At 54.6% G+C, this 27,812-nt stretch overlaps 1 protein-coding gene across 1 annotated transcript; it reads left to right on the top strand.

Moving 5' to 3' along the window:
• The first annotated feature begins 996 nt into the window (after positions 1-996).
• Positions 997-24,760, top strand: WNT9B (Wnt family member 9B). The gene is made up of 4 exons (XM_045836858.1): positions 997-1,118; positions 17,917-18,173; positions 19,576-19,841; positions 20,661-24,760. The coding sequence occupies exons 1-4, from the start codon at positions 1,039-1,041 to the stop codon at positions 21,132-21,134; spliced, it is 1,077 nt and encodes a 358-aa protein (XP_045692814.1). The 5' UTR covers positions 997-1,038; the 3' UTR covers positions 21,135-24,760.
• Positions 24,761-27,812: the final 3,052 nt, after the last annotated feature.

Genomic DNA, 27,812 nt, shown 5'->3' on the forward strand with positions numbered 1-27,812 from the left:
CCCAGTATTCAAGACTCAGAAACATTTCAAATTCTGCTCAGGTCATTTGTTGTCTGTCTTGTCTCCTCCTACACCGTGCCATCTGCTGCCTTGGTCACTGCACCTTCAGTGCAGGAATTGGGGTTAAACTTTAAAAGAATACGCAAGACCAAGCTCTGTGGCCCAACCCTGGAGGTGCCCATCCTGTCTGTCAGAGGTTCTGGCGCCTACACGATTTGGAAAGCAGGTCCCTCCCGGTCTCCCACCACCGCCCGGGCTCGGCCTGCCCCACTGACTAGAGAACTGGCTTTTCGTCCTTGGAACATCAGCAGCACTTTGTCAAATGCCCACTGAGGCCCACGCTGTGCACCTCATCCTTGACAGGAAGTCTCCTGTTCAGAAAGAGCTCTCCTCCCCCTGCCCCGCTCTGAGAGACCCTCCAGGACGCCCTTTGCCGGGCAAAAGGGTCCTCCCAGTGATTACACACGGGTCTCCCGCTCCTGGAGAGCAGTTCTACGTCAGGACCGGACCCCGCCCTCAGAGTCCTGGAGCTGGGGCAGACGGCCGGGCAAAAAAAGGGGCCTGACACCGCTCCTCTGCAGACTCCAGGCTCCTCCTTCTGTGCCGGCACCCCCGTACCTCGGGGGCGAGAATCCTGCGCGTCCTACCACCCTGCCCGGGAAAGAGAAGCACAAACTCCCTGATCCCCACCCAGTCCTCCCATCCCTAGGCCCGGGGGTGCTTCACGTTCCGCCGTCGCGTTCCGGGGCGGACTAGGCGTCAGGTGAGCTCTCACCTAGCGCGGGTGGAAGGGGTAGATGGGGGCGGGGCGGGGGCGGGCCTGAGGTGGCGACCCCACCCGCGACGGGGCGGGGCGTGTCCTGCAGGCCAATGGGGCGGGGGGCTCGCCGCCGGGTGGGGGTGGCCGCCAGCGCCTCTCCCTCTCCCCGCCCTCCGCTCCTCCCCTCCCGGGTTTAAAGCCCCGCGGGCGGCTTGTGGCAGCGCCGCGAGCGCCGAGTGGCGCAAGTAGACGAGACAGGGCGCCGCGCCGCCGGCACCATGCGCCCCCCGTCTGCGCTGGCTCTGGCCGCGCTCTGCCTGCTGGCGCTGCCCGCCGCCGCCGCCGCCGCCTACTTCGGGTCAGTGCCCGCCGCGCCCCGGCCCATGCCCCCTGCCCACCTGCCTACCCTTCCTCCGGCTACGCAGGGCCAACTTTTCCATCCCTCTGGCTCTGGCCCCGCCGAATCTCGAACTCAGACCTTAGCTCCAGCCGCACCCAGCCGCACCTCGCGGTCGGAGTTCGCACAGCGAGCTCGTCTCTGGCTTACCGGGCTCAGATCCCCATCGCACCTTTTGGCGTCCGACTCTCTGCTCCCCTTCGCAGACAATCTTTTCACCCTTCCCTGTGCGAGACCTCATCCCGCTCACGCTGCGCGATCTCAGACCCTGCCCCAAGGTCCCGGACTTCAGCACGCGTCTCGGGCCCTAGCCCCGTCCGCTCTGGCGCGCCCTGTCTCAGCCTGTCCAGGTGTCCCTCCCGCGCTCTGATGCCCTCTCCGACCCTCACCCGGCGCCCCGTCTGCCCCCATCACGGGATCTGTCTAGCCACAGTCTTTGCCTGGGGCTCCCTCCTCACCCTCTGTCCTCGCCCCGCGGAGCAGAGACCCGGAGCGCTGGGTGGATGGGAGGGGATGGGTTGTTCCGGAGGCCGGGGAAGGGGATCACGCAGATCCAGGAAGAATGGAGGAGCCGTGGGGAGTGTCAGCTGGAGACGCGGAGGGAGGGGGTGTGGAACGTCATTTGGGGAAATCCGACCGAATCTCAGACCCGGCGCCGGGCGAATTCTCAGGAGAATAACGAGGAGCAGGAGAGGAGAGGTGCTGTACCCGATTGGAAAGGGAGGGTCGGAGTTGGGCTGACACCTGGGGAGAGCGTGGGGAGGGAGCTGGGAGTGTGTGGAGCGCAAGTTACAGGACAATTGATTGTACCTGCTTCTCTGACCCTGAATCGCAGGGACTGGGGTTGGGAGATGGGGTCGTGGGTGTGAAGGCACTTTCCTGACCTCCACCCAAAGCGCACGCCAACTATGTACAATCTGTTACTTTGAATCATGCCATTTTTTGTAATCTTCACTTCAAATCAGGGTGAGGTTTACAGTCTGACCACAGAAAAGGCAAGAAAACACCACACAAGTGACCCCCAAGAGACTGCTGCTAAGGACCTACCAGGGAGGCTGGAGCAAGGGTCTGAGGTGTCCCCCACAAGACAGGCTGGAATAAGGGCTGTGGGCTAATTTCCAGGTCATGACCTCCGTTAAAATGTGCCTGGGCTGTGGGCAATGGCTTCTCTTGAACTGTGTGGAAGGGGCAAGCTCAAACCCTAGCTCTGGGCTCAGCCACAGGTGACTTGGGAAGGCCACTTGGCCTCTGGGCTACAGTGACCCCTTTTGCAAATAAGGGTATGAACTTGACATGACTGAGCCTCTGGATTCTCTTCAAGAACAGTGAATGAACATGTTTCCCAATGATTTCAGGCTCGAAGGCACTGTTATTGCCTCAGTAGGCAGGATATAATGGCACAAATTCTGGGCTTAGTTCTCAACTCTGCCACTTGCTAGCTGTGTGCTCCTGGCCAAATTACTTAACCTCTCTGTGCCTTGGCTTATCATCTGTAAAATGAGGATAACAGTGCCTATTTCATATGAAGATTATCTGAGATAGTACATGTAAAGCCATTAGGACAACATCTAGTGCCTAGTGAATGCTCAACTAATGCCAGTGGTGATGATGATGATGATTTTTTAAAAAATATTTTTTTAATTTTACTGTTTAGAGACAGGGGAAGGGATGGAGCAAGAAAGGGAGGAATACATCAATTGTCCCCAACCAGGAACCTGGCCCACAACCCAGGCACATGCCCTGACCCGGAATCAAACCGGTGACCCTTGGGTTCACAGGCTGGCACTCAGTCCATGGAGCCACACCAGCCAGGGCATGACGATGATGATTTTTAAGGAGGCTAGGCACAGCCTCTTGATATTCCAGCCCTGACAAGGATTTCTGAGCTGAATGGAGAGGGTGAGGACAAGTGGTGCCTGTTTCCTCTTGGACACCAGCTCCCTTCCACAATTCTGTTTGTCTGGGTTGGGGGTTAGGGATGGGACAAGGGCCAGGTGAAGTGGAAGGAAAGGGGCTCCAGGAAGCCTGGACTACCCTGGTCGGTGTGGTTGGAAGGGTGAGGAGTTTGAAGCAGTGCCAGGGGCTAGAATTTTAGGACTGAGCACAGGGGCAGCTTTGGAAATGAGAGGGGAGATGGTGAGTTCGGCCTGCGTTAGGACTGAGAGGGGCCATGTGAGTACTGGAGCCACCTGTTCCAGGTCGTGAGCTTGGTTGGGCAGAGCTGGCAAAGCACACTCAGGCCACCATCTTCACAGTCTGGGGAGCAGGACAAATACTAAGGGGATAAGCTGAAATTGGAGCCTCATGCTGTTATGTGTTTAATCTCATAGAGCCTGGGTTCTCACTGGGGAAGCCTTGTTGCTTCCCAGTCAGGCCAAGGGTCCCAGCTTCCTATCAGATTTTGCTCTCTGGAAGAACTCTATATCAGTCATCCACACTGTAGTGAGAATGTGAGGCAATGTTGCCCTCCCTTCTCCAGGTCATTTGCTTTTATAAGATGAAGTGTTTTGTCATCTTGATAAAAGAAAATTCCAACAGTAGGAGAGCAGGTGAGGTCAATCTTATTGGGGTCTTCAAAAATCACAGAATCATAGACTTAAGTGTTAGAAGTGACCCCCAAAGGATGTCTGTTCCAGCTCCCTGCTTCAAGCAGGTCATGTATTATTTATTCCCGTTTTTTGAGATGGAACAACCATCATTCCCAAACTACCGTGAGCTGGCAGCTGCTTCTATTCTACTGCTTTGCAGGAGTCTAGAGCCCAATCCCGTTGAATGGCATGATCACCAGTATTGTAACTTACAAATAACTTCCTCAGACAGCTCTTCTCACAGCTGATCCTCAGAGCCATTCCTGAGGAGTATTGGCTGGGTATAAATAGCACCCAAAAGGAAACCAAGGGTCAGAAAGTTTCAACAACTCACCCAATGTCACACAGCGGATTCGTGGGAGAGACAGGATAGAAACCCGTCTGGGCTCTTTGCCCTACAGCCTCCAAAGCTAATACTGTGTGGTCACGCAGGGAAACAGCAGCCACAAGGCCAGGTGACCCCCTTCCCTGCTCAGTCAACTCTGTCAGGCCCTCTTGGCAGTGGTGGGGTGGGTGAGGCCACAGCATTCTCCTCTGTCCTCAGCAGTGAGACAGGTGCACTGAGCCCTGTGGGGTGTCAGGTAGGCTCCAACATTACGATGGTGGGATGGGAGGTAGACTAGAAGTCAGGGGCTCAGGTTTGTCCTGGCACCGGACCACTCTCTGCATCATCTGTGGTCAGGTCACTTGCCTCCAGGGTCTGTAGCACCTGGAGGTCTTAAGGTCCCCTCACAGGCTGGTCCTGGCCTACAAGTCTGGGATTAGTCAAGGGGTCATGTTTTGGTTCAGTTGGCTTGGGAATTCCTCAAACGCTAATTTATGTGATGTTTTATCAATGAGCATACATTGTCTTATGTGACGAGCTGGACACATGACAGGCCTTGCCATCCAGTACAGTCCTTAAGTCATACCGACAGCTTTGTAACTAGAAATGGCTCCTGGGGAAGCAGTTTTCAAATCATAGTTGACTTCCTGGTTGGTTTGTTTTTTTCCAAACATGTCACTCTGTGCTCTTGCTGGGTTTCTTTCCTCTCTGGAGATGGTACAGAGACATTTATGAAAGCACAGGCCTTTGAGTCAGCTAGACCTGAGTCTGAGTCCTGATCATGCCTCTTGCTAACTGTGTGACTCTGAGCAGATGGCTCAACCTTGCTGAGTTTGGGTGATGAAAACACCCATCATACAGGCTGGTGAGAGGTTGATGGAGACCATGAATGAAAAGGCCTGACAGGTGGCCAGGCACATACTAAGTGCTCGCAGTACAGTGCTTAGCACTCTTGGTGGGTGCTGGGGTTCTAGCCAGCGTCTGGGGTTGTGGAGATGTCGTCATGGTAAAGAAACAAAACGCAGCCTTAACTCTTTTCCCAAATCAACATTACATTCAATGAAATGCACTGTTCCAAGAGCACACTGTGGCTTTGAACAACTGTCTACCCCCGGGTGACTGCTGCCACAGTTACTATACGGGACCCGACCTTCACCCCAGAGGACCCCAGGCCCCTTTGCAGCCAGCCCTCTGCCCACCCCGGCCCCAAGCCACCACTTCTGTGCTTTCTGTCACTACAGATTAGTCTTGCCCATTGTAGGAGTTCATGTAGATGGAGTCACAGGGTATATAGCCTTTGCTGTATGAATTCCGTTGCTCCAAATCGTGTTTTGAGGTTCATCCATGTTGTCGCATCCATCAGTGGCACATTTCTTTTTGGCTGAGTAGTGTGGACATATTCTGTTTGTTTATTCGTTCACCAGTTGACGAACATTTGGGGTTTTTTCCAGTTTGGGGCTATTCCAAATAAAGTGGCTACGTACCTGTCTTTTTGTGGACATATGTCTTTATTTCTTTTGGATAAATATCTAAGGCCAACTTGTTAAATCATATGGTATGTATATGTTTAACTGTATGAGAAGCAGTCAAATAGTATTCCAGAGTGGCTGTACCACTTCACACAGTAATGTGTGATAACGTCAAGTACTCCGTGTTCTTTTGGCCATTTTAGTGGGTGTGCATCGGTATCTCACCGTGGTTTTAATTTGCATTTTTCCATTGATAATGGTGTGTTGAATGTTTTTTATGGGACTCTTGGTCGTCTGAATATCTTTTTAACTGGGTGACCCTGTAGTTCTTTTCTTATTGTTGAGTTGTAAGAGCTCTCTACTATTTTGGATCTGAGTCTTTTGTCAGAAAGTTTTGGCAATATTTTATCCCTGTTTGTGGCTTGCCCTTTCATTCTCTTACTGGTATCTTATGAAGAACAGAAGTTTTTGATTCTGATGAAGTACCCTTTTCAACATGTTCTTACGTGGTTTTTGTGTGTCCTATCCAAGAAATCTCCACCAGAGGTTGTGAAGCTTTCCTCCTATGTTTTCTTCCAGAAGCTTCATAGGTTTAGCTTTTACACTTAGGTCTATGATTCTTTTTGAGTTAATGTGTGTGTGTATGGTGTGAGGGAAGGGTCAAAGTGTATTGTTTTTCATGTGGATACCCACTTGTTCCAGCACCATTTGTTGAAAAGGTAGTTATTTCTCCACTGTCATCTCTGTTGCAAATTAACTGAGCCAATATATGGGGCCCGTTTCTGGACTCTCTCGGTGCTTGTCTTCATGCCAGGACTGCGCAGTCTTGCTTGCCGGGGCTGCTGGGTAATTCTTCTCTCCAAGCAGTTTTGGCCATTCTAGGTCCTTTGTACTTCCACCCACATTTTCGTATCGACTCATCAATATCTACAGGGCAGCCTGCTGGAGTGGGAGTGCACCGAATCTATACATCAAGTTATAAAAGATTGGCATTCGAATAATATCGCGTCTACCAATTTATTAGCAGGCAATCTCTCTATTTAGGGCTTTTAAAATTTCAGCAGTTTTTGTAATTTTCAGTGTGCAGGTCTTATAAATATTTTTAATCATTCTTAAGTATTTTTTTATATTTGGATGGTATTTTTTTGTAAAAAAACCCCACATTTTTAGGAATTAATTGGATCCTGAGAAAAACAGCGTTGGAGGGAAGAAAGGGTAAAATAAATTTTACTGCTTCGGGTTGGTGGGTTGTAAGCCAAACATTGCTGATAAGAATCTCTGTGTTTGGGGAAAGAATTCAGGCTGCTTGGCCCTGGCTGGGCTGTAGCTGCCCCCCACCCAAGAGCTGGGCTCTGAAGTCGGGTTTAGGGTCAAACCAGCCTCCTCAGTGGATGGTGGTGGAGTTTCTGAGGCCATGGGGTGGAAAAAGGAGGAGAGAGAAGCAGGTCATGGGTCTCCTGGACTGGAATCTCCTGAGCAAGAGAGGGCCTGGTGCCCTCAGGGTTAGCTGTTCAAAGAGAAGTTGGACTCAAGAGGAGGTGAGCCAGGTACTGTGAGGGACCACGACCCAGGCATTGGCCTGAGTAGGACTGGAGGAAGCCCAGGGCCCTGGACTTGGAGTCACACACACTGAGTTTAAATCCTTCACCCAACCATGTATTGTGACCCAGGGCAAGTCAATTAGATGCTCTGACCTCAGTTTTCCCATCCGTAAAAATGGGTTAATCTTAACCTCATAGGGTTGTTGTGAGGGTTAAATAAATGTATATGAAAGTGCTGAGTGTTAACTCTGTATAGGAGTCTAAGAAAGTTCATGGTCTGTCATAGAGTATCCAAGTTAAGGAGCATCTTTAATGACATCTGTTCCTTCCTCTCTTCATTTTTAGCCCATTCATTGTATAATTTGAGTCCTTCCTGTGCTCTGCACTTTATGTGAATCATCTCACTTAACCACTGGGACAGCCTAGGAGTACATACAGGTGGGTGATGGAAAAGCTCAGAGAGGCCAATTGCCTTGCCCAAAGTCACACAGCCAGTGGCTGGCAGCACCACGATTTGAATTCTAGTCTGTCACAGTCCAGAGCCAACCTACTCATCCATGCCTCCTGCACCCGTGGAGCCCCAGCTGAGGCCTGCCTCCGCCTGGGCAGCTCAGATCCTCTCAGACCTCCACTCTATCACCCATCCACACCTTTCCCTTGGCCTATATTGCAGGCGTCTCTTGTACTTTACGTCTTAAACTCTTAGTTTGTTTCTCAGTTCTTCATGCGCTCATGTCTCTGTGCATAGCTCCTTTGAGGCAGAGGTCTTGATGCCCTGTTGTCTGAGTCCCCCCCAAAACCCCAGACCTGACCATTGCTTCCTAGTCTGCAGTGAATGTCTGGGCAGGCAGTGCCCTCTCCCTTTCGCTGCCTCCCTCTCTGACTCATCACATCTGCTCACACTTGGCCCTCTCCAGCACGAGTTGCTTTGCCATGATCTGACCTCTGTGTGGATAGCAGCTAGAAGCAAAGCTGAGAGCAGAGACTTGCCCCCATAAGACTCCAGAAGTGAGCCACACCTGGCCTTCCATAGGAATTGGGTGGCAGCTGAGATGAGCTTGGGGGGCAGGGCTGCTGCCCTAAGGCCAGACCCCCTCACTGGAGAGAAGAGACTAAGGGGTGGGGGTGGGGAGGTAAAGAGTCTCAAAAGAGCCAGGAGGGACTTAGACCCCATGTTGAATCAGTACTGAAATTTCCAAAAAGATGGTTTTAGGACAAGAGCAAAGATGGTCTGTTTCCCTGATGATTACAATCCCTTTGAGGCCAAATGCAACTCAGAATTCAAGAATTTTCAGATTTTAGAATGGTAACATAATGCATATAGCACCTATAACATCACATCCCTAGCAAGGTCTAGGGCAGCACCCTACAATTAGACACCTTATTTTTACAGAAAATCATGTACATGTTGGGATAAATCAAAACCAGAAATATTCTCACTTTGGTTCAGGTCGTCTCTGCCATAAGAGTTAATCACCACTTACAAAAACTTTGTGGTTTTCTGAGCTTTCTGGAGTTGGGAATTGTGGATAAAGGTTTGTGAACCCGCGGGAAACTTTCAGCACTGAGAGGTTGTACAAGCTGAGTTTTAAAGAAAGACTTACTCCAAGCTCTTGGCTGGTCCTTTCTTGGTACCAAAGGGAGAGTCAGGCTGCCCTGAGCACAGCTGGTCCCCAGGGACTGAGGTTCAGAAGAAACCCGCCTGGCTCTCCCAGGCCCCACAGGGGCTGAGAGGGCTGGAGGACTCAGGGTGCCTCTGACCACAGCCAGGCGGCCCTGAGATCTGGCTATGGGGAGAGCAAGCGCAGCAATCGCCTAAGGGCCAGAGACGGGGTGGCCACAGGCATGCTCCCTCAGAGCCAAGGCCTCCCAGAGCCTGCACAGCAGCACTTGGGAGCCCAAGAGCAGGAAGGCCAGTGGGTAGGGCTGGGGGAGGCTGAGAGAGAGCCTAGAGCTATGCTCTGCCTGGTATTGGACATCTAAGGGATTTATGCAGCTGGCAGGTGTCTGAGGAGCACTTGCTGGGGGTGGAAGTTCTGGGCTGGGGCCAGGAGGACCTCAGGGGATAGAAACCATGATCTCAGCCAAGGAGCTTACAGGCTAAGTGCAGAGATTGTCTGTACAGCCCTGAGGAGGGAGAAAAAAGTGTGAACCGCGCAAAGGTAGTGGTACTATATCTGCAAAAGTAGTAGAAGAAGACAAGAAAGAGGACAGTTAAAGTGGGATGGGGCTAGCAAGTAAGGTGGGCTTCCTGGAGGAGATAAACATCATACCATGTCTCCTGGAGGAGACAAACATAGCATGTTTATCTCCCATGCAATGGGAGACAAACCCATAGCATGGGTGGGCCCTCTGAGTCTCGTTTTTCATTCTCTGTATTGTTGAAAAAGGCCATAAAAAGTACAGGGGATCCATGAGGGGTTTGGGGGCTGGGAAAGGCATCCCAGGTAGGGGTTAGAGCTTGGAGAAAGGCGTGGAGGTTGGCCTGAGAGCCATGGCTAAAGGACAAAGCGGAGACTGGCCTGGCCTGAGGAGAGGGGCCCTCCGCTACAGCCCTGGCTCACTGTGAGTCCCAGATGGTCCGAGGTGGGAGTTGTTTGGTCCTGCTCCGGAGGACCCTGCTCTGTTCCCGAGGGAGCATCCTGGGGCTGTCCTGGACCACTCTGGCCCTCCCTGGGCATATTCAGGCAGTGACCCTTTGATGAGGTGAGGAGATTCATGCTCTTTCTGGGGCTGAGAGGAGGGGTGTGGGCCATTCCTGGGACCTGCCAGAGGACATATGGAATCTCTAGCATGGGACATCTCTACGCAGGGCATCCTCGAACAATGGAACTGTCCTCGTCACAGAGTGATCATACTTGAGACATTCCCTAGGGGCCTGGCTCTTCCAGGACCCACAGCCCAGCCTGGCCTGCTGTCCATTGGGAAGGGGGTGGCCACTCAGGACCACACCAAACCAGTTAGCTAGCTGGCCAACTGGCCATGGTTAATAGTGGGCTGAAGTTACCCAGTCCAGGGGCCTGTATCCCGTGGGTGGAACAGAGCTGGAAGGGGATGTTGTTTGCCACCCGGAGATAGAACCTCCGCAACTGCTTGCCTTTCCCTGCAGTCCCCGCCCTGTGCTTCCTACACTGCTCCTCCCCTAGATCAGGGCTGGGCCTGTGAACCAAAGAAGCTGGGGAAGCTTGTCTTTAGGGCTTCTGGCCCCTCTTTTCTCTACTCTTCCCGCTCCTTTCTCCAGGCTTCTCCTTTCTTCATAATCCCAGTGCTCTTTTTTTGTGACATTTTTTAAATCTAGCAAAGTATGTTCTCAGGCACTGGTATTATATCAGACTCTCACACTTTAGTATAAATACATAGGCTGCTTCTCTAAAGTCAGAAGCTTGATTTTTGATGTATGGCTGAAAAAAGAGTGAGTTTAGACCAGGGAAAAGTAGTCTTTTCTTTTTTAAGATTTTATTTATTTATTTTTAGGGAGGCAAGGGGGGGAGAGAGAGAGAGAGAGAGAGACATCAATGTGCACATGCTAGGGGCTGTGGCCTGCAACCTAGGCATGTACCCTGACTGGAAATCGAACCTGCGATGCCTGGTTCACATCCCATGCTCAATCCACTGAGCTACACCAGCCAAGGTGAAAAGGAGTCTTTTCAATGAAGAGTCCTTTTCTCCCTTTGGCGGCCCAGGGGACCAGAGGAGTTTTGACCAGGCTTCCTTCTCTTCAAACCTACCTGTCTTGTGTTCCTATCTCCCTACACATTTCCTATGGTGATGGCTGGTTTTGCTTCTTTGAAGCCATTGAAATGAAAATCAGAAGCCACCAGATGGCTTGATAGCAATAGCTAGGAGACCTGGGGCACAGTCCCAGTTCTGCCACTCACTCAGTGGGTCACCTTGGACATCAATCTTACATGAACTCTCAAGGCACCAGGCAGGTCAAAGCAGAGATACATGGCAGACCTCTTGGCCTCTCCCCTGCCCCCAGAAGCCTCTGGGACACCTCCCAGGAGCCATCAGGGGAAAAAACCTCTGGGCTGGGTGATCTTGAAGGGTTTATGCAGCCCTACAATATAATAATTCAAACGGTATACATTTGGATCCAGCCCAGGACCTGGGGGAGATGTAGAGGTGAGGGATTCCTTTGCACAGCGGTGAAGTTGGGACCCTCCATGCCACCTGACCCATGCATTTGAGGGATGAAGGTCTCCTGTCCTCAGCTTTAGCCTCAGCCTGAGTGGAGAAGGAGAGAGACAGGAAGGAGGAAGGGGGAAGCATTTCCTTCCCAGATGTTGCACTAGTTACGCTTTTAATACCAAGGCTGTTGAGATGCAAAGCATGCTGCCCACTTAGCTCGTGAGCACACGTGTCCCACTGCCATCCTCAGCAGCAGCCCCGTCTGCGGAAGCAGGAAGTGGGGCTGTTCTTGGAGAGACAAAGCCCACAGCTGGGTCAGGCTCTGCCTCTGAGCCAGGGATGCGGTGGGGGATGAGGCAAGATTCAGTCCTCAAGGTGGGTTCTGAGGTTACAAGTTGGGGAGGAAAGAAAGGCTGGGCCAGGAGGGGCTGGGGGACCCAGACAGGAAAGTAGTGGGTCCTTGTTTATTTCAGCCTTCTGTGGGTGGACCTGCCATGAAGCTGATGCGCAATAAAATCCTGTATATTAATGTTGAATGAGTGAGTGAGTGAGTGAGTGAGTGAAAGGTGGGGCTGGAGGGAGTTGGAGTGAAGGTAGGAAATGGATTTGCCAGGCTGCTCACTAAGGACACCTTCCTGGAGGAGGTGGGAGGTGACACTGAATTCAGGAGAGGAGGTGGGAGCCTGACAGACAGAGGGAAGGGTGTGCTGCTGGCACACGGATGACAGCAGGAGGGGAGGGAAGCCCAGGTGGGTGCTGAGGGCCTCCCCTCTCCGCAGAAGGGCTGTTAGCGTGGAGCCATGCATCCTCTTTTCGAGGGCCAGTCACTGCCCTCACTAACTCCCTCCTGCTGGGAAGAGGTGGGTAGTGGAGAGCACGGGTTGGGGGTAACTAATGTGAGTGAGTGAGTGAGTGAGTGAGTGTGTGTGTGTGTGTGTGTGTGTAGGGGGTTCAGTGAGGCCTGGGAGAGGTGGGCTGAGATGTTTGAGATGAAAGCACAAAAGGAGCATTTACCATGTAAATGGCCCTGCAACGGAAGCCTGTTATCGGAGCATCTAATGGGGTTTTGTAGGGCCAAGGCCAATGCTCCGGGCAGAGCAAGGTTTTCCTGGTTCCCAGGCAGCTGCCTGCAGTTGGCATGGGCCCTGGTGCCAGGCACAGCTCCTGGCCCCTCTAGCTAAGTGTCCAGACATGCTGGCATGACCCAGTGCCCTGGAAACCACCAGTCTTGTCCCACACCCCCCACCCCTGGCTGTCACTTACCCACCACATCCTGGGGGTGGCCTCCTCTGGACCCATCAGACCCTCTCAAGCAGAAACAAGAGTGTGTGGTGGGGAAACAGAGCCTGGGGCACCCCCAGGTGATGGAAAGTGCTCTCCACCTGCCAGGTCTGGGAGCTTCCTCCTGCCTCCTCCCCACCCCCAGACCTCCCACCACAGCAGGACGGGACTGGAGGAGGTCGGCTTCTCACCCAGGTGGGGCTGGGAGTTCTGGTCTGGGTCCCTGAGCAGCTACTGATCGTTTCTCGGGGAGCTGGGCTGGTTCAAAACGTCCTTCTCCTTTCCCTCCCTCTGGCGCCTTGGGAAAGTCTGGGGCACTCTCGGATCCAGCCAGGTTCTCTCCACACTGTGAGTTCCTTGAGAGCAGGAGCGGGACCCAGCACCCAGCACAGTGCCCAGCACAGAGTAGGTGCTTAAGAATGCTGCTTATCTGGAACTTATTATGTGCCAGGCACTGTTTTAAGAGCTTTACAAATGAGAACTCATTTAATCTTCAGGACCACCCTGAGAAGTAGGTACTGTGATTACCTGCATTTTTAGGACAAGACGTAGAGAGGCAGGGTCCCTTGCCTGAGGTGGCACAAGTAGTGAGAGGTAGAGGGGGGTCTGAACCCAAACCGTCCGGCTGCAGTCATGCTCTCGCACTAGTCAACGTGTACTTGCTAGATGGAATGAGCTCAGGGGGTGAGTGGGCATCCTTGAGGTCACCAGTGGGTGAGGGCAGACCTGGGACCCAGCTACTCGGGTCAGGACAGTCTTGGGGACCTGAGGTCCTTGGGTCCCCACATGCCAGAGGGTGATGGGTGATTGCTCCAGGATGAGCCCCATTTCTTCTCAGGGGGTTGATGGTTTCTGGGGGTCCTGCTGATGATAAACCAAAGTGGTCTCCTGAGAAGCTTTCCCCACAGCCTGGAGAACCTTCTTTTGCTTACTTCAAGGTCATCCCAGATGGGGCGGCTTTAGCTGAAACTGCAGACGGGGTGAACACAGGGGAACGTGAGAGGAGGCAAGGGCGGGAAGGGCCTGGAGTGGCCAGAAGAGAGCTGGGGGTGGGGGTGCATGTGAGATGAAGTCCTGAGGGGTGCCCACCCACTCAAGGGGGAGATAAGGTGGCCAGGAAGTGGCTGAGGATGGTCTGGGTCAACGCCAGACACTTCTCATTGTGTGGGAATGGGGGCTTCCTGTCTCACTATTAACCTAAGGGTCACAGGCCAAGGGTGCAAGGGGCAGGAGGTAGAGGCTGGGGGAAAAGAGGGGAGGAGAATAGAGCTGGTTACGTGGGGTTGTTGCTTCCTTAACGGGAAAAGAGAGTCTAGAAATCAGCCTGGGGGAGCAGGACCCGAAGCAGGAATGGGGGAGACCAGCTGGGCTGAAGCCTGTGCAGCCAATGAGGGGGGTGATTCCAGGCAGAGAAACCTGAGGAGCTGGTCCCCCAGCCTGGAAGAGCAATTAGCAGGTATGCAAATTATTCGCCCTCTGTCCTTCAGTTCAGAACACTGGTCACTTGTTTGGCTGATAGCTCTGACCTCACCATGGAGCAAGCAGTGTCTTTTATTAAACTCAGTTTGTCTGGATTCATTAGATCAATGAAGCTCACTTGATCTCTGGTTTATCCCCAGGGGTCTCCGCTAACATGTGGGCAGTTGAGATTGTTGCAGAGGGGCCGGGTGGGTTCTCGGGCCTGGGGTGCCGGAGAGTGTCGTGTGTTCAAGGGGAGGGGCTCGTGTCCACTGACCCCGGAACAGACTGGAAGCTGCACCAGCGAGAACGCTCCTGAGGTCCAGGAAGAAGCCTTCCCTGGCAGCTGCCCTGGGATGGGCATGTGGGGGAGTTCCCAAGCACCGTTTAAGGAAATGCCTTGAGGTGTTTTCTAAATTTGATGTCATGGCCCTATTTCTTCAAAGGAAGTATGATCCTAAACTGCAACATAGAAGACAAATAAGAGGGAAACTGGGCCCTGGAAGGGCTCCCGCTGCCTTCCCGGGGCCCTGCGGGGCAGTGCCAGGCAGCCTCCTTTGGGAGCAGCCCTGGGCAGACCGAGGCCCAGTGTGGCCTGAGGCCCCCGTGCGGTTGGCTGCCTTTCCTGACCATTAATCGCTACTAAGTGTCATTACCGCTAATAAAATTAACCGACTTTATACTGGACTCCTGGGGCCATCAATCACAGGGTCTATTACACAAAATTAAAAAAACAAAAAAACAAAACATGAGCCCATGGATGGGGAAAGGGTGCCAAGCCTGGCTCCCAAGTGCAGCCTAAGGGCACACTGGGACCGTACAGCTGTCATAAGGTCATGGTCGGGGGCGGCAGGCACCCTTAGTTAGACAAACCTGCTCCAGGCCTTGACACTGCTCTCCAGGCAGGAATGTCTCAGGCAGGAGCACAGTCGAGCTCAGGAAGACTCATGGACCCAAGGCTGAAGAGGGTCCCACGTTCTCTGCCCCACTCCCACCTCTGCTTCTCTTGATGCTTTTGGTTCATTCTCTCTTTAGACCACTTTCTTTTTTATCACCTGAGTTACTGGCCCAGTCACCTAAAAGGAAAGAGAGGAAGCAACTGTATGCTCACTTAATTCGAATTTCAAATTCCCAGAGACAGGACTGATAGGCCCAGCTTGGGTCATGTGATCCTCAGTGGTCCAATCAGCAGGCTAGAGCAGCAAGGTCAAGTGGTATAAAATGATCTACAAGGACCACATGCTAACCATGTAGACAGAAGGCGGTCAACCCAGCAGGTGTCCCCATAGTAATTTAAAGGCCTGAGTAATAAGCATTCAAAATGGTAGATATATTATATCATATCATATCATACCATATCGTAACACACAATATAGCTATGATGATGTAACAATAGTTATTATTCTTTTTAAAAAAGATTTCATTTATTTATTTTTAGAGAGGGGAAGGGAGGGAGAAAGAGAGGAAGAGAAACATCAATGTGTGGTTTCCACGTGCACACCCCCTACTGGAGACCCGGCCCACAACCCAGGCATGTGCCCTGACTGGGAATCAAACTGATGGCAACCCTTTGGTTAGCAGTCCAGTGCTCAATCCACTGAGCCACACCAGCCAGGACAATAGCTATTATTCTTGTGAGGCTCAGTTGGTTGGGCATTGTCCCACAAAGCAAAAAGTCACCGGTTCAATTCCTGGTCAGGGCACATGCCTGTTTTGCAGGCCAGGTCCCCGGTTGGGGCACATGCAAGAGGCAACTGATCAATGTTTCTCTCCCTCTCTTTCTCTCTACCTTCCCCTCTCTAAATAAATAAATAAAATCTTTTTTTTTAAGTGGCATTTGAGACAGGTCTTCAAGGGTGTGTGGCCCTACTGGTCAAAATTCCCATCACTCCTTGCTTGTCCTTTCACCTGTCAATCAGCTGCTACAAGGAAGGTCCCAATTTCTGAAACACAGGAAATGTGTCAGCAAAAACCGACCCTCACACCAGCCCCTGAAGGGGGAGGACATTTGAAGGGCCACTCGGCAGCTGCCCCTTTGCTCCCTGCAGCTCTCGAGTGGCCCTCCACACTGGGAGGTAGGCAGGGTGGGGCCCCCTCAACTGGACTTGACATTAGGCTCTGCTGTGGACCTGCCAAGGGTCAAGCTCTAAGGGTTTCCTGCCAGGCCGCAGGGAGGGGTTTGGGTGTAGACCTGGTGGACTGGAAATTTACCCATTTGCCCCCAGATTAATGATTAACGGGTCCCTGCCCTCACCCTGTCTGGGAGGGGAACCCAGGGCCAGGCCGGGCCAAGAGGGGCCTGATAGCATCTGTCTGTGCTCAGAGGTTTCAGAGATACGCTCCATACTGGGTTGGCTACACCTGATGGGTTTGGAATCCACGGTCACTTTCTGGGGGGCACCTGGGACCTGGCCAGGACCCATACTCACCCAGACAGGGAGGGTGTGGCATCTAGCCGGATGTCCTGGCTGGAGCAGGTGGCTCCAAACAGGAGAACTGTGCCCTTGTGTCCGTGGGACACAGGCCTTTCTGACCCCTCAGGGCTTGGCCAGGGCTTGCCGGTGGCACATGAGCAGCAATGACAAGTGCCACATTTAAGCAAGAGCTTTAAGAGCCATTTTGTGGCTCTATCTTTGCTCTTTTACCTTGGCCACGAGGCCAGAATCTTCCAGAAAGGAGCTGCTTCCACCCACACGGAGGGCCACCAGGGTGCATGACAGTGAAGCTCCTGAACTCGTAGAACCGTTTCACTGAGAGCTTCTGGGGAGAGGCCAGGCGAGCTCTGATTCTAGCCCCCATCTGCTGCTGCTGAGTCCACCGGGTGACTCAGGCCAGTGGCCGCCTCTTCCTAAAACCCTTGCTTCCTTGTCTGGACAAAGGGAAGACTCTGCCTCAGTTAGAGTAAAGCGTCTTGCAAGAGAAAGGAACTTTGAGAAACCCAGCCAGCAGGAAAGTGAACAAACATGTCCCAGGCACGGTGGCTGGTGCAGTCCTCCCAGCGGCCCCAGGAGGTAGTGCGGACCACTGTTTCCACTCACCAGGGGAGAAAACCAAGGCTTCAAGGGCATACAGCTAGGAAGTCAGGATGAGAATCCGGCAGCTGATTCCAGAACCCATGAACTTCGGGTATGGTAGCACAAGCCATCTGGGGCTCACGGCCTGATGGAAATTCAGCTCCTTCACCTTCATTCACCCACCTGTCAGTCTGTCCATCCACCCACCTACCCACCCTTCTTTCCTTCCCTCCTTCCTTCCATCCATCCATCCTTCCACCCCTGTGGGTATTCCCCAGACATCTCTGTGTAACAGGCCCTGAGTGGCCAGGTGGTTGAAGGTCTATCTGGGAATTACGGAAATCAGTTAGGCCGGCGTGGGATTCCTCGGGCAGTGACATGAGAAGGGAGAGCGGGCCACCAGGGAGGGGGCTGGGTGTCTGCTCACCGTCCACAGCATCTGCTCTGCCTGCCCCTCTCAGGAACATGGCTTCCCCTCCTGGCAGCCCCCAATGCTACACAAAGTATTTCCCAAACTTCCCTGATCACTGGAAGCTGCCCGGGTTTGTGTTAAATATACAGATTACCCAGGCCTGGTTCCGGACCCACAGAAGCAGAATTGCCACGTGGATCCTGGGAATCTGTATTTTTAATAAGCATTCCGGATGATTGTTGTGACCGGGCAAATGTGGTTAAGAGGGTGGGTGAAAAGAGCAGAGACTTCGGCATCTGGAAGATGGGCTTGGGGTCCTGCACTGGCCCTTGTATGAGCACCTTTGCTTCCTGCTCTACAAAATGGGAACATAACTCCGTGGGCCTGGCCTCCCCCCAGAAATAATGAAGCCCCCCCCAGAAGGCCCCCTTCCCCTCACCTGCCCACATCCTCGGGGATTGTCATCCTTCTTTTTGTTACCCTCGCTGCCCTGTTACGACCCCTAAGGGTCACAGGTCTCCCTTCTCTTGCCCTCTCCAGCCTGACCGGGCGGGAGGTCCTGACGCCCTTCCCAGGGCTGGGCACTGCGGCGGCCCCAGCACAGGGCGGGGCCCACCTGAAGCAGTGTGACCTGCTGAAGCTGTCCCGCCGGCAGAAGCAGCTCTGTCGGCGGGAGCCCGGCCTGGCGGAGACCCTGCAGGACGCTGCCCACCTCAGCCTGCTCGAGTGCCAGTTCCAGTTCCGGCACGAGCGCTGGAATTGCAGCCTGGAGGGGAGGACAGGCCTGCTCAAGAGAGGTAGGGGGAGGGCCGGGGGAGGGCTGGAGGGAGGGGAGAGTTGGGAGAGAGGAGGGCTGGGGGTTGTCTGTGCTTCCCATACCCCTGGCCCCTGCCCTCTGGCCATGCTGCCCTTGTGAACCCAGCACAGTCCTGAGTGAGAAGAGTCCTGGGAGGTAATGAGGCCCAGCCTTCCGCTCTTTTGGGTGGGTGGGTGGGGGCAAAGGAGCAAGGAGGACACAGGAGGAGGCACCGCCTACCCTGGAGAGTCCACAGATGAGGTGAGTGGCCCCCAGTCCCATCCCTGAGTCTGCTCTGCATACACACACACCCAAACTAGGTGCAAGAACATACAAGGGTGGAAGGCAGTTAATAGCTGGCCAAATACCATGAGACAGGCCGAATTCATTTATTTACTCATTCATTCCCCTGTTTCTTTGTTCACTACATCTGGTCTTACCCCCCCCCCCCGCCATCCCCCCCCCCCCCGGTCCCCCACATCTCTCCATGTCTCCACTGGCCATCTGTTCACTCAGTACCTGGTGAGGCTCACAGTGAGCCAGGCACTGTGCTGGACGCTGGAGGCACAGGGCTGGTCAGGACCCCAGCAACCCTCAGAAAGCATGGAGCCTAAGGGGGAAAACAGGTCATCATGTGACTCCATCACCCAGGGGCAGGGGCTATAACAGGGCTTTTACGAAAAGGCAGCCATGGCTGCCTTTGGCTGGCCCCCTGTGGGCCAGCTGGTCCTCAAGGCTGGGGCGAGGCTGGGGCGGGCCTGGGCTGAGCCTGGGCTGAGCCTGGGCCAGAGCCGATCCCACCCCCGGTGTCACCAGCACCCCAGTACGCTGGAGAGCAGGCAGGAGGTGGCGGGCTCCTGAGGGAGGCCAGCCTTGGAGCACACCCTAGCAGTGCAAGAGTCACAGTGGTCCCAGAAGTGGGTGGATGGTCAGTCTGGCAAGAGACCCAAAGTCACTCTGTCGTTGGGTGCTCTCCACAGTAGGCAGCAGAGAATGACATCTGAAGATTATCATGAAACACGGGGGGCCCACAGGGCGTATTTCAGGGGATCTGGGGCTTCCGAAGTGATTCGGTCCACCTCGTTCACGCATGGACTTGGAGGCAGTACCAGTGGTTTGGCGCCAGCTTCGTGCCTCACCAGGTGCCTAAGTCACCTCTGTTTGCATCTCAGCATCTCATGGGTTCCCAACCTGCCACCTGGAGAATCTGGGCATATGCTCTGCAGTGAATTAAAGTCTCACTGTAAACAGCAATTTGCAGCCTGCGTTTAAGGGGCAGGTGGCAGGGGAGTGGCCCCGAGCTGCGTCCTCAGGTTCACAAACCCCTCATCGTGCTCACCTGGGCAGCCTGTAAGCCCACTCTCCTCCCCCCCAACCCCGAATCTCCCCGGTGCCTGGCCCAGGTTTCAAGGAGACGGCCTTCCTGTACTCGGTGTCCTCGGCAGCCCTCACCCACACACTGGCCCGGGCCTGCAGCGCCGGGCGCATGGAACGCTGCACCTGCGACGACTCTCCAGGCCTGGAAAGCCGGCAGGCCTGGCAGTGGGGCGTGTGTGGCGACAACCTCAAGTACAGCACCAAGTTTCTGAGCAACTTCCTGGGGCCCAAGAGAGGAAGCAAAGACCTGCGGGCACGGGCAGATGCCCACAATACCCATGTGGGCATCAAGGTGAGCTGTTCCTGAGTGGCCCAAGGCCCTTCCAGCCAGGAGGCTGGAGGAGGTCCTTGGGGAGGTCCTAGGTCTGTAGGAGGTCCTCCCATGCCCTGCTCCCCAGCACACACACACAGCTATCCCAGGATGAACCCCATTCCCTCAACCAACATTCCCTGGGCATCTGCTCTAGGCCATGACCGGGAAGCAGGGAAGGGTCCTGGGTGTCACCGGCGCTGGGCAGCAGGCAGAAGTCAGGCTTGGACCAGGCCATGCGGGGGAGGAACATGTTTGGAGAGGGGTCTCCATTCCAAGGGCTAGCCTTCCTGGAGGTCCCAGAAGCCAACGTAGTTTGAAAACTTACAAATGGGAAGAGGAGGTGGCCCAGAGAAGGGAAGGGAGTTAGCTGAGGTCACAGAGCAGAGAGAGGATGGGGGTAAAAAGTATCCAGGTCTGTCGGATGAGGAGGGTGGGACAGGCTGGAGCTCAGATCTTTAGGAAACCGAGTTCTGTGTTCTGTGCCCGCAGCACTGAGCTGGTGTGAACCACAGCTGCTGTATTCACACGTGCAAGTTGTCTGCTGCCCAAGAACTCTGGCCATGGGAAGGGGCTGGGGCTACAAGCCTGCCCACACTGCTCTCCCGGAAGCATGTGTGCTGGCATCGGACTGCCTCTGCCCAGCGGAAGAGAAGCCTTGGGCTAGCTTACCCAAAGGTGCCACATGGCTAGCCATCCAGTCTGCTGGCCACTTCCCTGCCAGGGTTGGCACCCTAGGGGCAGGCTCAGGCAGTGGTCCCTGGGCCTCTGACCACACCTCCATTCTGCCTCTCCTCACAGGCTGTGAAGAGTGGTCTCAGGACCACTTGTAAGTGCCATGGCGTGTCGGGCTCCTGTGCCGTGCGCACCTGCTGGAAGCAGCTCTCCCCATTCCGAGAGACGGGCCAGATGCTGAAGCTGCGCTATGACTCAGCTGTCAAGGTGTCCAGTGCCACCAACGAGGCCTTGGGCCGCCTGGAGCTGTGGGCACCTGCTAGGCCAGGGAGCACGACCAAGGGCCTGGCCCCCCGGCCCGGGGACCTGGTCTACATGGAGGACTCACCCAGCTTCTGCCGGCCCAGCAAGTACTCCCCTGGCACAGCAGGCCGAGTGTGCTCCCGGGAAGCCAGCTGCAGCAGCCTGTGCTGCGGGCGGGGCTACGACACCCAGAGCCGCCTGGTGGCCTTCTCCTGCCACTGCCAGGTGCAGTGGTGCTGCTACGTGGAGTGCCAGCAGTGCGTGCAGGAGGAGCTCGTGTACACCTGTAAGCACTAGGTCTGTTGCCCAATGTGCCAGCGGGGCACTGCCAGGACCCCCCTAGGTGCCCGGCACCTTGAAGCCACCCAGCTGTTCAGCTGGCCCCTCCGGGCAGGTACACCTGCATGCATGCGCTCGTCGATGTATGTGCCAGAGCACGCACACTCCTCTCTCCATCGGGCCAGCTGTCTTCCCTTCCCTCGGCTCTCAGAATGAGAGATGCAGGCCCTACCCCTGAAGCCAGGGTCTCCAGCCTTTTTGAGGACTTGGAAGAGGAAGGCAGAATGGGAAAGATGTGGAAGGAAATAAGGAAGACCAGGAAGAGGGCAAAACTGAGGTTTAGAGGGGAGAGGGGGAATCTCCCACCATCTCAGTTCCTGGGATAAGTGGTCTTGAGCCGGAAAGAGGCAGGAAGTTGAGCTTCTGGGTCAAGCAGGCACAGGGAGGCAGTGTCAGCTGGAAGCCGAGGCTGGAGTCTGGCCGGGATGGCACGGTCCCTCCCGTTGGCCCTGCTCAGGTCGCAGTGAGCCTGGGGACCACACACCATCACCACCTGAATGGCTTTGCTGTACTAGAGATGAGGGGAAAGGCCAGGTGATAGGAGCTGTTGGTTTGGAGGAAAAAAAAGCTTTTTGGGCATGAGTGGACCCAAGTCAGATACATGCCCCGAACTCTGTGTCCTTGACTTTGGTTTTAAAATATGCCCACGCTGAGGCCTCATTCTCGTCCTGAGAGCTGTAATCCACACCCACCCAGCCCTGCTCAGACCACCAGCAGATGTGAGACCAATAGGGAGAGCCAGCCCCCAGGATGGGGCTCCAGGATGGGGCTCAGACGGGGCACCGAGGTGGCACAGGGACACCGAGGACCCGTTCTGTTTTCCCTGGGACATGGAACCTTTAGTCCCAGCCCAGGAGAGGGTCACCACCCCCTGGCGCCAGGCAAGGATGTGGCAAGCTCAGTTTCCCGACCTCCCTTGGAGCCCGCTCTGGCCAACCGCCCAGTGGCTGGGGTTCCCTCCGTGCTGTGAGGCTCCCACGTGGTTGGCACTTGTGATGCAGGAGAGTTGGCATATGCCTTCCGATTCTGGTCACACTTCTGCTCTTACAGCTGCTCGTCTAATTAAGGTTTCCCTGGCTAAGTTTTCATGTACAGGGACATGAAAAGTCTTTGCTACGCCTGGTTTCTTGGGGGCCCCTTAATTTGCTATTGGGCCCACACTCTGGTTCTACCTGAGGAACAGAAGTGACTTTGGTAGTTTCCTCCAATCCTGTGGACATTTTCAGTGCTACCTATCAGGCCCTGTGTGGGGGCAGGAGAGAGAGGCCGATACACGCACGCCCGCGCCCGCACACCCCTTGGACCTGCCAGGCTGAGGGTTCCCGTTCAGCAGCACACAGCCCTCTGGTTCAGGACCAAGGCCTTGCAGGGATCACTTTTCTGGAGGCTGTGTGCTTCCCCAGAGCAGGGCTCAATGCCAGCTGGGAGGAAGTGACCTCCTCTGGGATGCCCTTGGCCACTCTGCTGTCCCTGCCACACCCTCTGTCAGCTTCCTTTCTCCCTGAACTCAGAGTTGCTGACCCTCGGCTGAAACAGGAAACATCAGAATCAGCTGAATGCTCCAAAACTGTCCACACAAGCCCCAGGAAGAAGCCCTGGGGGCCCCCTGAGACCCGCAAGGGTGAGAAGAAGCTACCCTGTCCTCAGTGGACCGGGGCATCCTTCAGGATTCTGGAAGGATCTTTGGCTGCGGTGGCTCTGATGAGACCCCTTTCTGGGTTGACTGCTGACCCAAGCGGCTGGCCCACATCTTGGCAGAAAGAGCGAAACGGAGACAGGACTGGTTTGCTCGTTTCTTTCCCCCACTCATCGCATGGAGACGTCCTCTCACTTGGCCAATTCATCCTGCTCCTCTGAGACCCAACACAGCCTCCACCCTGGCGCAGCCCGAGATTCAGAAAGAGGGGTCCTGACCCACCAACACGCCATCTGCGCCCCAGCTCCACGGCCGGCAGTGTCAGGGCTGCAGGAGGATAAAGGGCCGACTCCCAGGGGCCAACACCATGGCTGGCCACCGACGCTCACAACCTAGGCCGAGGGCACGGGTGCAGGCTCTGAGGGCCGCTCGGCCTATAGGGTCATCCCTCTCCGGCCCTCTCCTCTCTTCTCCGCCCTTGCTCCCTCTCTTCCTCTTCCAGTTGCCCCCAAAGTTCCACCTCAGCCCTGCTGGGACCTGGGGACCAGTTACCACTGACCTCTCATTCTGTATAGCTTTAAGGGAAGCACTCACAGGGTATTTGTTGTCTACCTCACTTAAAGAGAATAATTTATATAGCTAAGATATATGAGAAAATATTTATGTTATTTATATAGTTTCTGTATTCTATGGGCAGCACCTGCGGCACCCCTCCCCCACACCCCACCCTTCTGCGTGAGCCCTAGGGGCCTTCATCCCCACCCTCCTTGTGAAACCTGTAACTTCCCTGCTCTCCCAGGCCCAGGCCCCCTTTCTCCCTCTGGCAGAACTGTCTTGCTCATAATAATGACAATGACAACAAGGATGACCACGCCTTGCCTTTGTAAAGCACTTTCACCCCTTTACTCTCCCTTGCTTTCCCCACTATCCCTGCCAGTGGGTGGGGCCACACGCTGGGCCCGTTTCACAGCTGTGGCCCAGGGACCCAGGGCTGTGCTCAAGGTCACACAGAAGAGGTCCCTTCAGCGACTATTTCCTAGGCTTCTCCACAGGCCAGGCACTAAGGGAGCTGACCTAGCCTGAGCCCAGGAGCCCCAAAGCCTGGATACGTCCCAAGCCCAAGGACCCAAGGAAGTGGCTGCTTCCCTGACCATGTGTAACACGGGCCACCTGGGTCAGGACAGCACTTCGACATTTTTCTAAGTGGAGTCCTGTGTCCCACGAGCTAGGACTGCCCGAGGAGTCTAGAGAGGCTGGGACACCATGAAGGCCACTCCAGGGGCTCCACCACCGGCCCCCCTCCTTCCGCCTAGGCTGCCCGAGCTGGTGGGTGACATCACAGGGCTCCTCCCAGCCACTGAGGGGCTTGTTTGCTCTTATGTATGTTTTTCTTTTTAAAATGGATTATTTGCCATTGGCTTTCTGCCTTTTCTTGTAAAATCAGCTGCATTGGCAGAGTGGACTTGCATCCCCACCTGGCCACAGTCTGCTAGAAGGGGGGCCCCAAGAGACAGGAGGCATGGGCTCCCCTATTTGCCAAGTACCACCCACGTCCACCCACATGGCTCTGGATCATCCTTGTGGCTCCCGTGGGCACGTCATGTGCATCCCCTGGTGCAGATAAACCCGGCCTCCCCGGTGTCCTCTACTGCCCGGAAGACAGTTGGACAGACCGATGCCAACCCTGAAGACTTTCTTGCTTTCCAGAGTTTTCTTTCTCAACAGCCATGAACTTCAAATGCTTTTGATCTTAGTGCATTTGAGGAGTACAATGGGAACTATCATACACTGAGTACCTGTTCTGTCCATCCATGCTATCGACAATTGTTTAGGGAGCTCCTACTGAGCGCCAGGCACCACCTGTGGGGCTGGGGTGCAGCGGTGAGCAGCGACCATGTCCCTGCCTCTTGGGGCTGAGGCTCTAGTGGGGGAGAGAGACAATAAACCAATAAACGACATGTCAGCTGTCTGTGCCCTTTTTGTTTCAATTGGTTGTGACCACCTGACCCACTGGAAACAACCTGAAGGTTAAGGAGATGGCGTCGTGAGGTGGGAAGGCTCCCGGCAGCACTAGCCATCACTGGTGTCAGGACTGGAGCACAGAGCTGCTGGCCTCCAAAGCATGTGTTCCCTCCTCTCTCACTGCCGCCTCCCCTCAGATGTGGGTATTTCAGGGGTGGGTCACCCCCTTTTATGGATTCTGGGTAAACTGAGGCCTAGAGGAAGGAAGTAACCCCTCTGAGGTTATGTGCCAAGTCAGACCATGCTAGAGCCTGGGTCCCCTCCCACAGAGGATAAGTATTTCCAGAGTCCTCATTTCACGGCCAGCAGTGCAGATTAGGGTGGGGGCAAGATGAAGCAAAGCCAACACCTCCAGGACTTAAGATCCATTAGGGGAAATGAGAGGCATGGGCATGCAATGGTTTGGGTCACTTACATGGCCGCCCAAGAGTCCCTCCTCTGGCCACACTGCCTTCCCGGCATGCTTTGGGAAATGCATGTCCTCAACCAGCCACACTCCTGAGGGTCTGATGGGGCAGGAGGCCCCCTTCTGAGCACAGGGAAGCAGAGAGGGCTTGTCCCTGCCCTGCTCCCAGCCCCCCCAGCCCTGCTGGGGTCCACGAGGGTCCCAGGAAGGGAGGCAGAGGGAGGTCCACAGTCCAACCCTGAGGGCGCCGACGGTTCCACCTGCATTCCTGTCCTAATGTGCTCTTCCTGCCAGCATCCCGGCCTGCGGCTGGGACGGAGCGCCCACACTCACTGCAGGCTCCGCGGTGCCAAGGGCTTTCTCGCTTGTCTGCTCACTTGAGCCTCCCAAGGAGGGCATCCTTCTTCCCTTTTTACGGACAGGGAAACTGAGGCACAAAATGGTTAAGTGACCCATTGAAGGCCTCGTAGCTAGGAAGTCAACCCAGGTCTTTGCCTCCAAATCCATGTTCTTTGCCTCCGATGTTACCCTCAGCCTGCCCCACCCCCGCCGAGCCTCTCCCTGCTCCTGTGTAACCGGGAACAAACCCTCTGGCCTCTGCACCCTTAGCAGCTCAGGGCTCCACTCTTCCTGCAAATCAGTGCTTTCCGAGATGATCACTAGGTGGGTACTTTACCCATGGCGCACCCCCCTTAAAAACATTTAACCACATTTGCTCACTCTGTGTGTGTGTGTGTAGTTATTTTAATGAGCCATTTGTGAGAGCATTGCAGACTCTGAGACTCTTAAATATTTTCTCATATATCTCCTAAGAACAAGAATTCTCCAGCCCTGGCTGGTGCGGCTCAGTGGATGGAGTGCCAGCCTGCAAACCAAGGGGTCGTTCATTTGATTCCCAATCAGGGCACATGCCTGGGTTGTGGGCCAGGTCCCCAGATGGGGGCGTGTGAGAGGCAGCTGATCGATGTTCCTCTCACACATTGATGTTTCTCTCCTTCCCTTCCTCTCTCTCTAAAATAAGTAAGTAAGTAAGTAAGTAAGTAAAACCTTAAAAAAAAAAATTCTCCAAAAGAACCACAAGGCCATCAGCACATCCAAGAAATCTGACACTGACTCAATACTACCTACTGCACAGTCCACGGCGAGACTTCCCCAATTGTCCCTCAAAATGTCCTTTATAAGTTTTTCCTGATTCAGGATCCACCCAAGAATAGGGCAGTGACTGCATTGTGTTGTCTTGTCTCTCCAGCCCCCTGTAGCCACGAAGAGTCCCCCTGCCTTCTGTGCTCTCATGACATTGACGTTTGAATCATTCGGACCAGGTGTCTTGCAGAATGGTTCTCAGTGGGGAGTTGTCTGATTGGCTCCTTATGAGTGGAGTCCGGTTCCCGTTAGATTAGGCCTCGGCAGGCCGTCTACTTGGGTGCCGTGTGTCCTCCGTGCATGCTGTCAAGAGCCACGGGATGTCAGTTCATCAGCCTTACCGGGGATGCTGGATTTCATCACCTGGTTAATGTGGTTTCCGCCAGACGTCTCCGACATGAAGTTGCCTTTCTCCCTTTGTGATACGTGTGATTGATGACTCATCCATGGGGCGATGCTCCGAGACTGTGGGAATATCCTGTGGCCCAACATCTTACCCAATAGTTTCAGCCTCCATTGGGAATCCTTGCCCAATCCATTGCAAGTGGTGATTCCCTGATTCCGTCGTTCCTATTCTTATTTGGCCATAAAGAAGAGATTTCCCTTCTCCCTTACCCCCACGGCTTTCCTTTTCATCTTCACAATTGCACTGCAGGATAAGAGTTCTTACTCCATTTCACAGATGGGGAAACAGGCTCGGGAGCTGGAATCATTTGCCGAGTGAGTGGCAGAGCTGAGTCCCAAGCTCGGGCCTTCCTCATGCCCGAGCTCACACCCACTGCCCTCCGGAATCTTCTCAAACCCGGGGTTTCTCCTCTGGTGACTTAGCTCTGAGCAGGAACTGTGAAGCAGAGCCATCTTCCAGCAGAACTGCTGCAGCGGTTGTGGGAGACGTTTAGACCAGCGGCGAGGGCGAGGGGAAGGCGATGCCTCTCTTCAAATCCTTAGGCGGCCTTGCTGCTGTCTCCCTGGACCACCTCCGTCCAACCCTGGAGGCTCAGCAGGGCCTCAGCCTCCCTCTTCCCTACCTCTGACGATTCCCTATCCCCACCGGCCCTGCTCTGGCCCTTGCTGGATTACCAGCTCTGCAGAGCGTGACTGCGGAGGCCCCAAGCCCTGGAGCTCCTGAGATGGGCCCAAGGTCAATTATTCTGCCTCTGCCAACACCTAGAGACACATGGAATGATCCCATGTGTCCAGTTTCCACGGGGGAAACATGGTCACCGTCTAGGTATCCAGCACAGCCTGCCAAGCCCCGGTCCAGAAGGAAGTCTGTCAAAGACCAGAGGGATGACCTGTGATCGGTGTGGGGACATTCTGGAGAGAGAGCCACGGGGCAGGGTCCTCTGCTTACCCCCCACCCTTTCCTGTCACTTCTCACGTCTCTCACCTGGTGTGCCTTCTTGTAACCGATCACTCAGCAAACTAA

The sequence above is a fragment of the Phyllostomus hastatus genome, unplaced genomic scaffold (genome assembly GCF_019186645.2).
Source record: "Phyllostomus hastatus isolate PE091 unplaced genomic scaffold, TTU_PhHast_1.1 phas_contig_210, whole genome shotgun sequence".
Taxonomy (NCBI): Eukaryota; Metazoa; Chordata; class Mammalia; order Chiroptera; family Phyllostomidae; genus Phyllostomus; species Phyllostomus hastatus.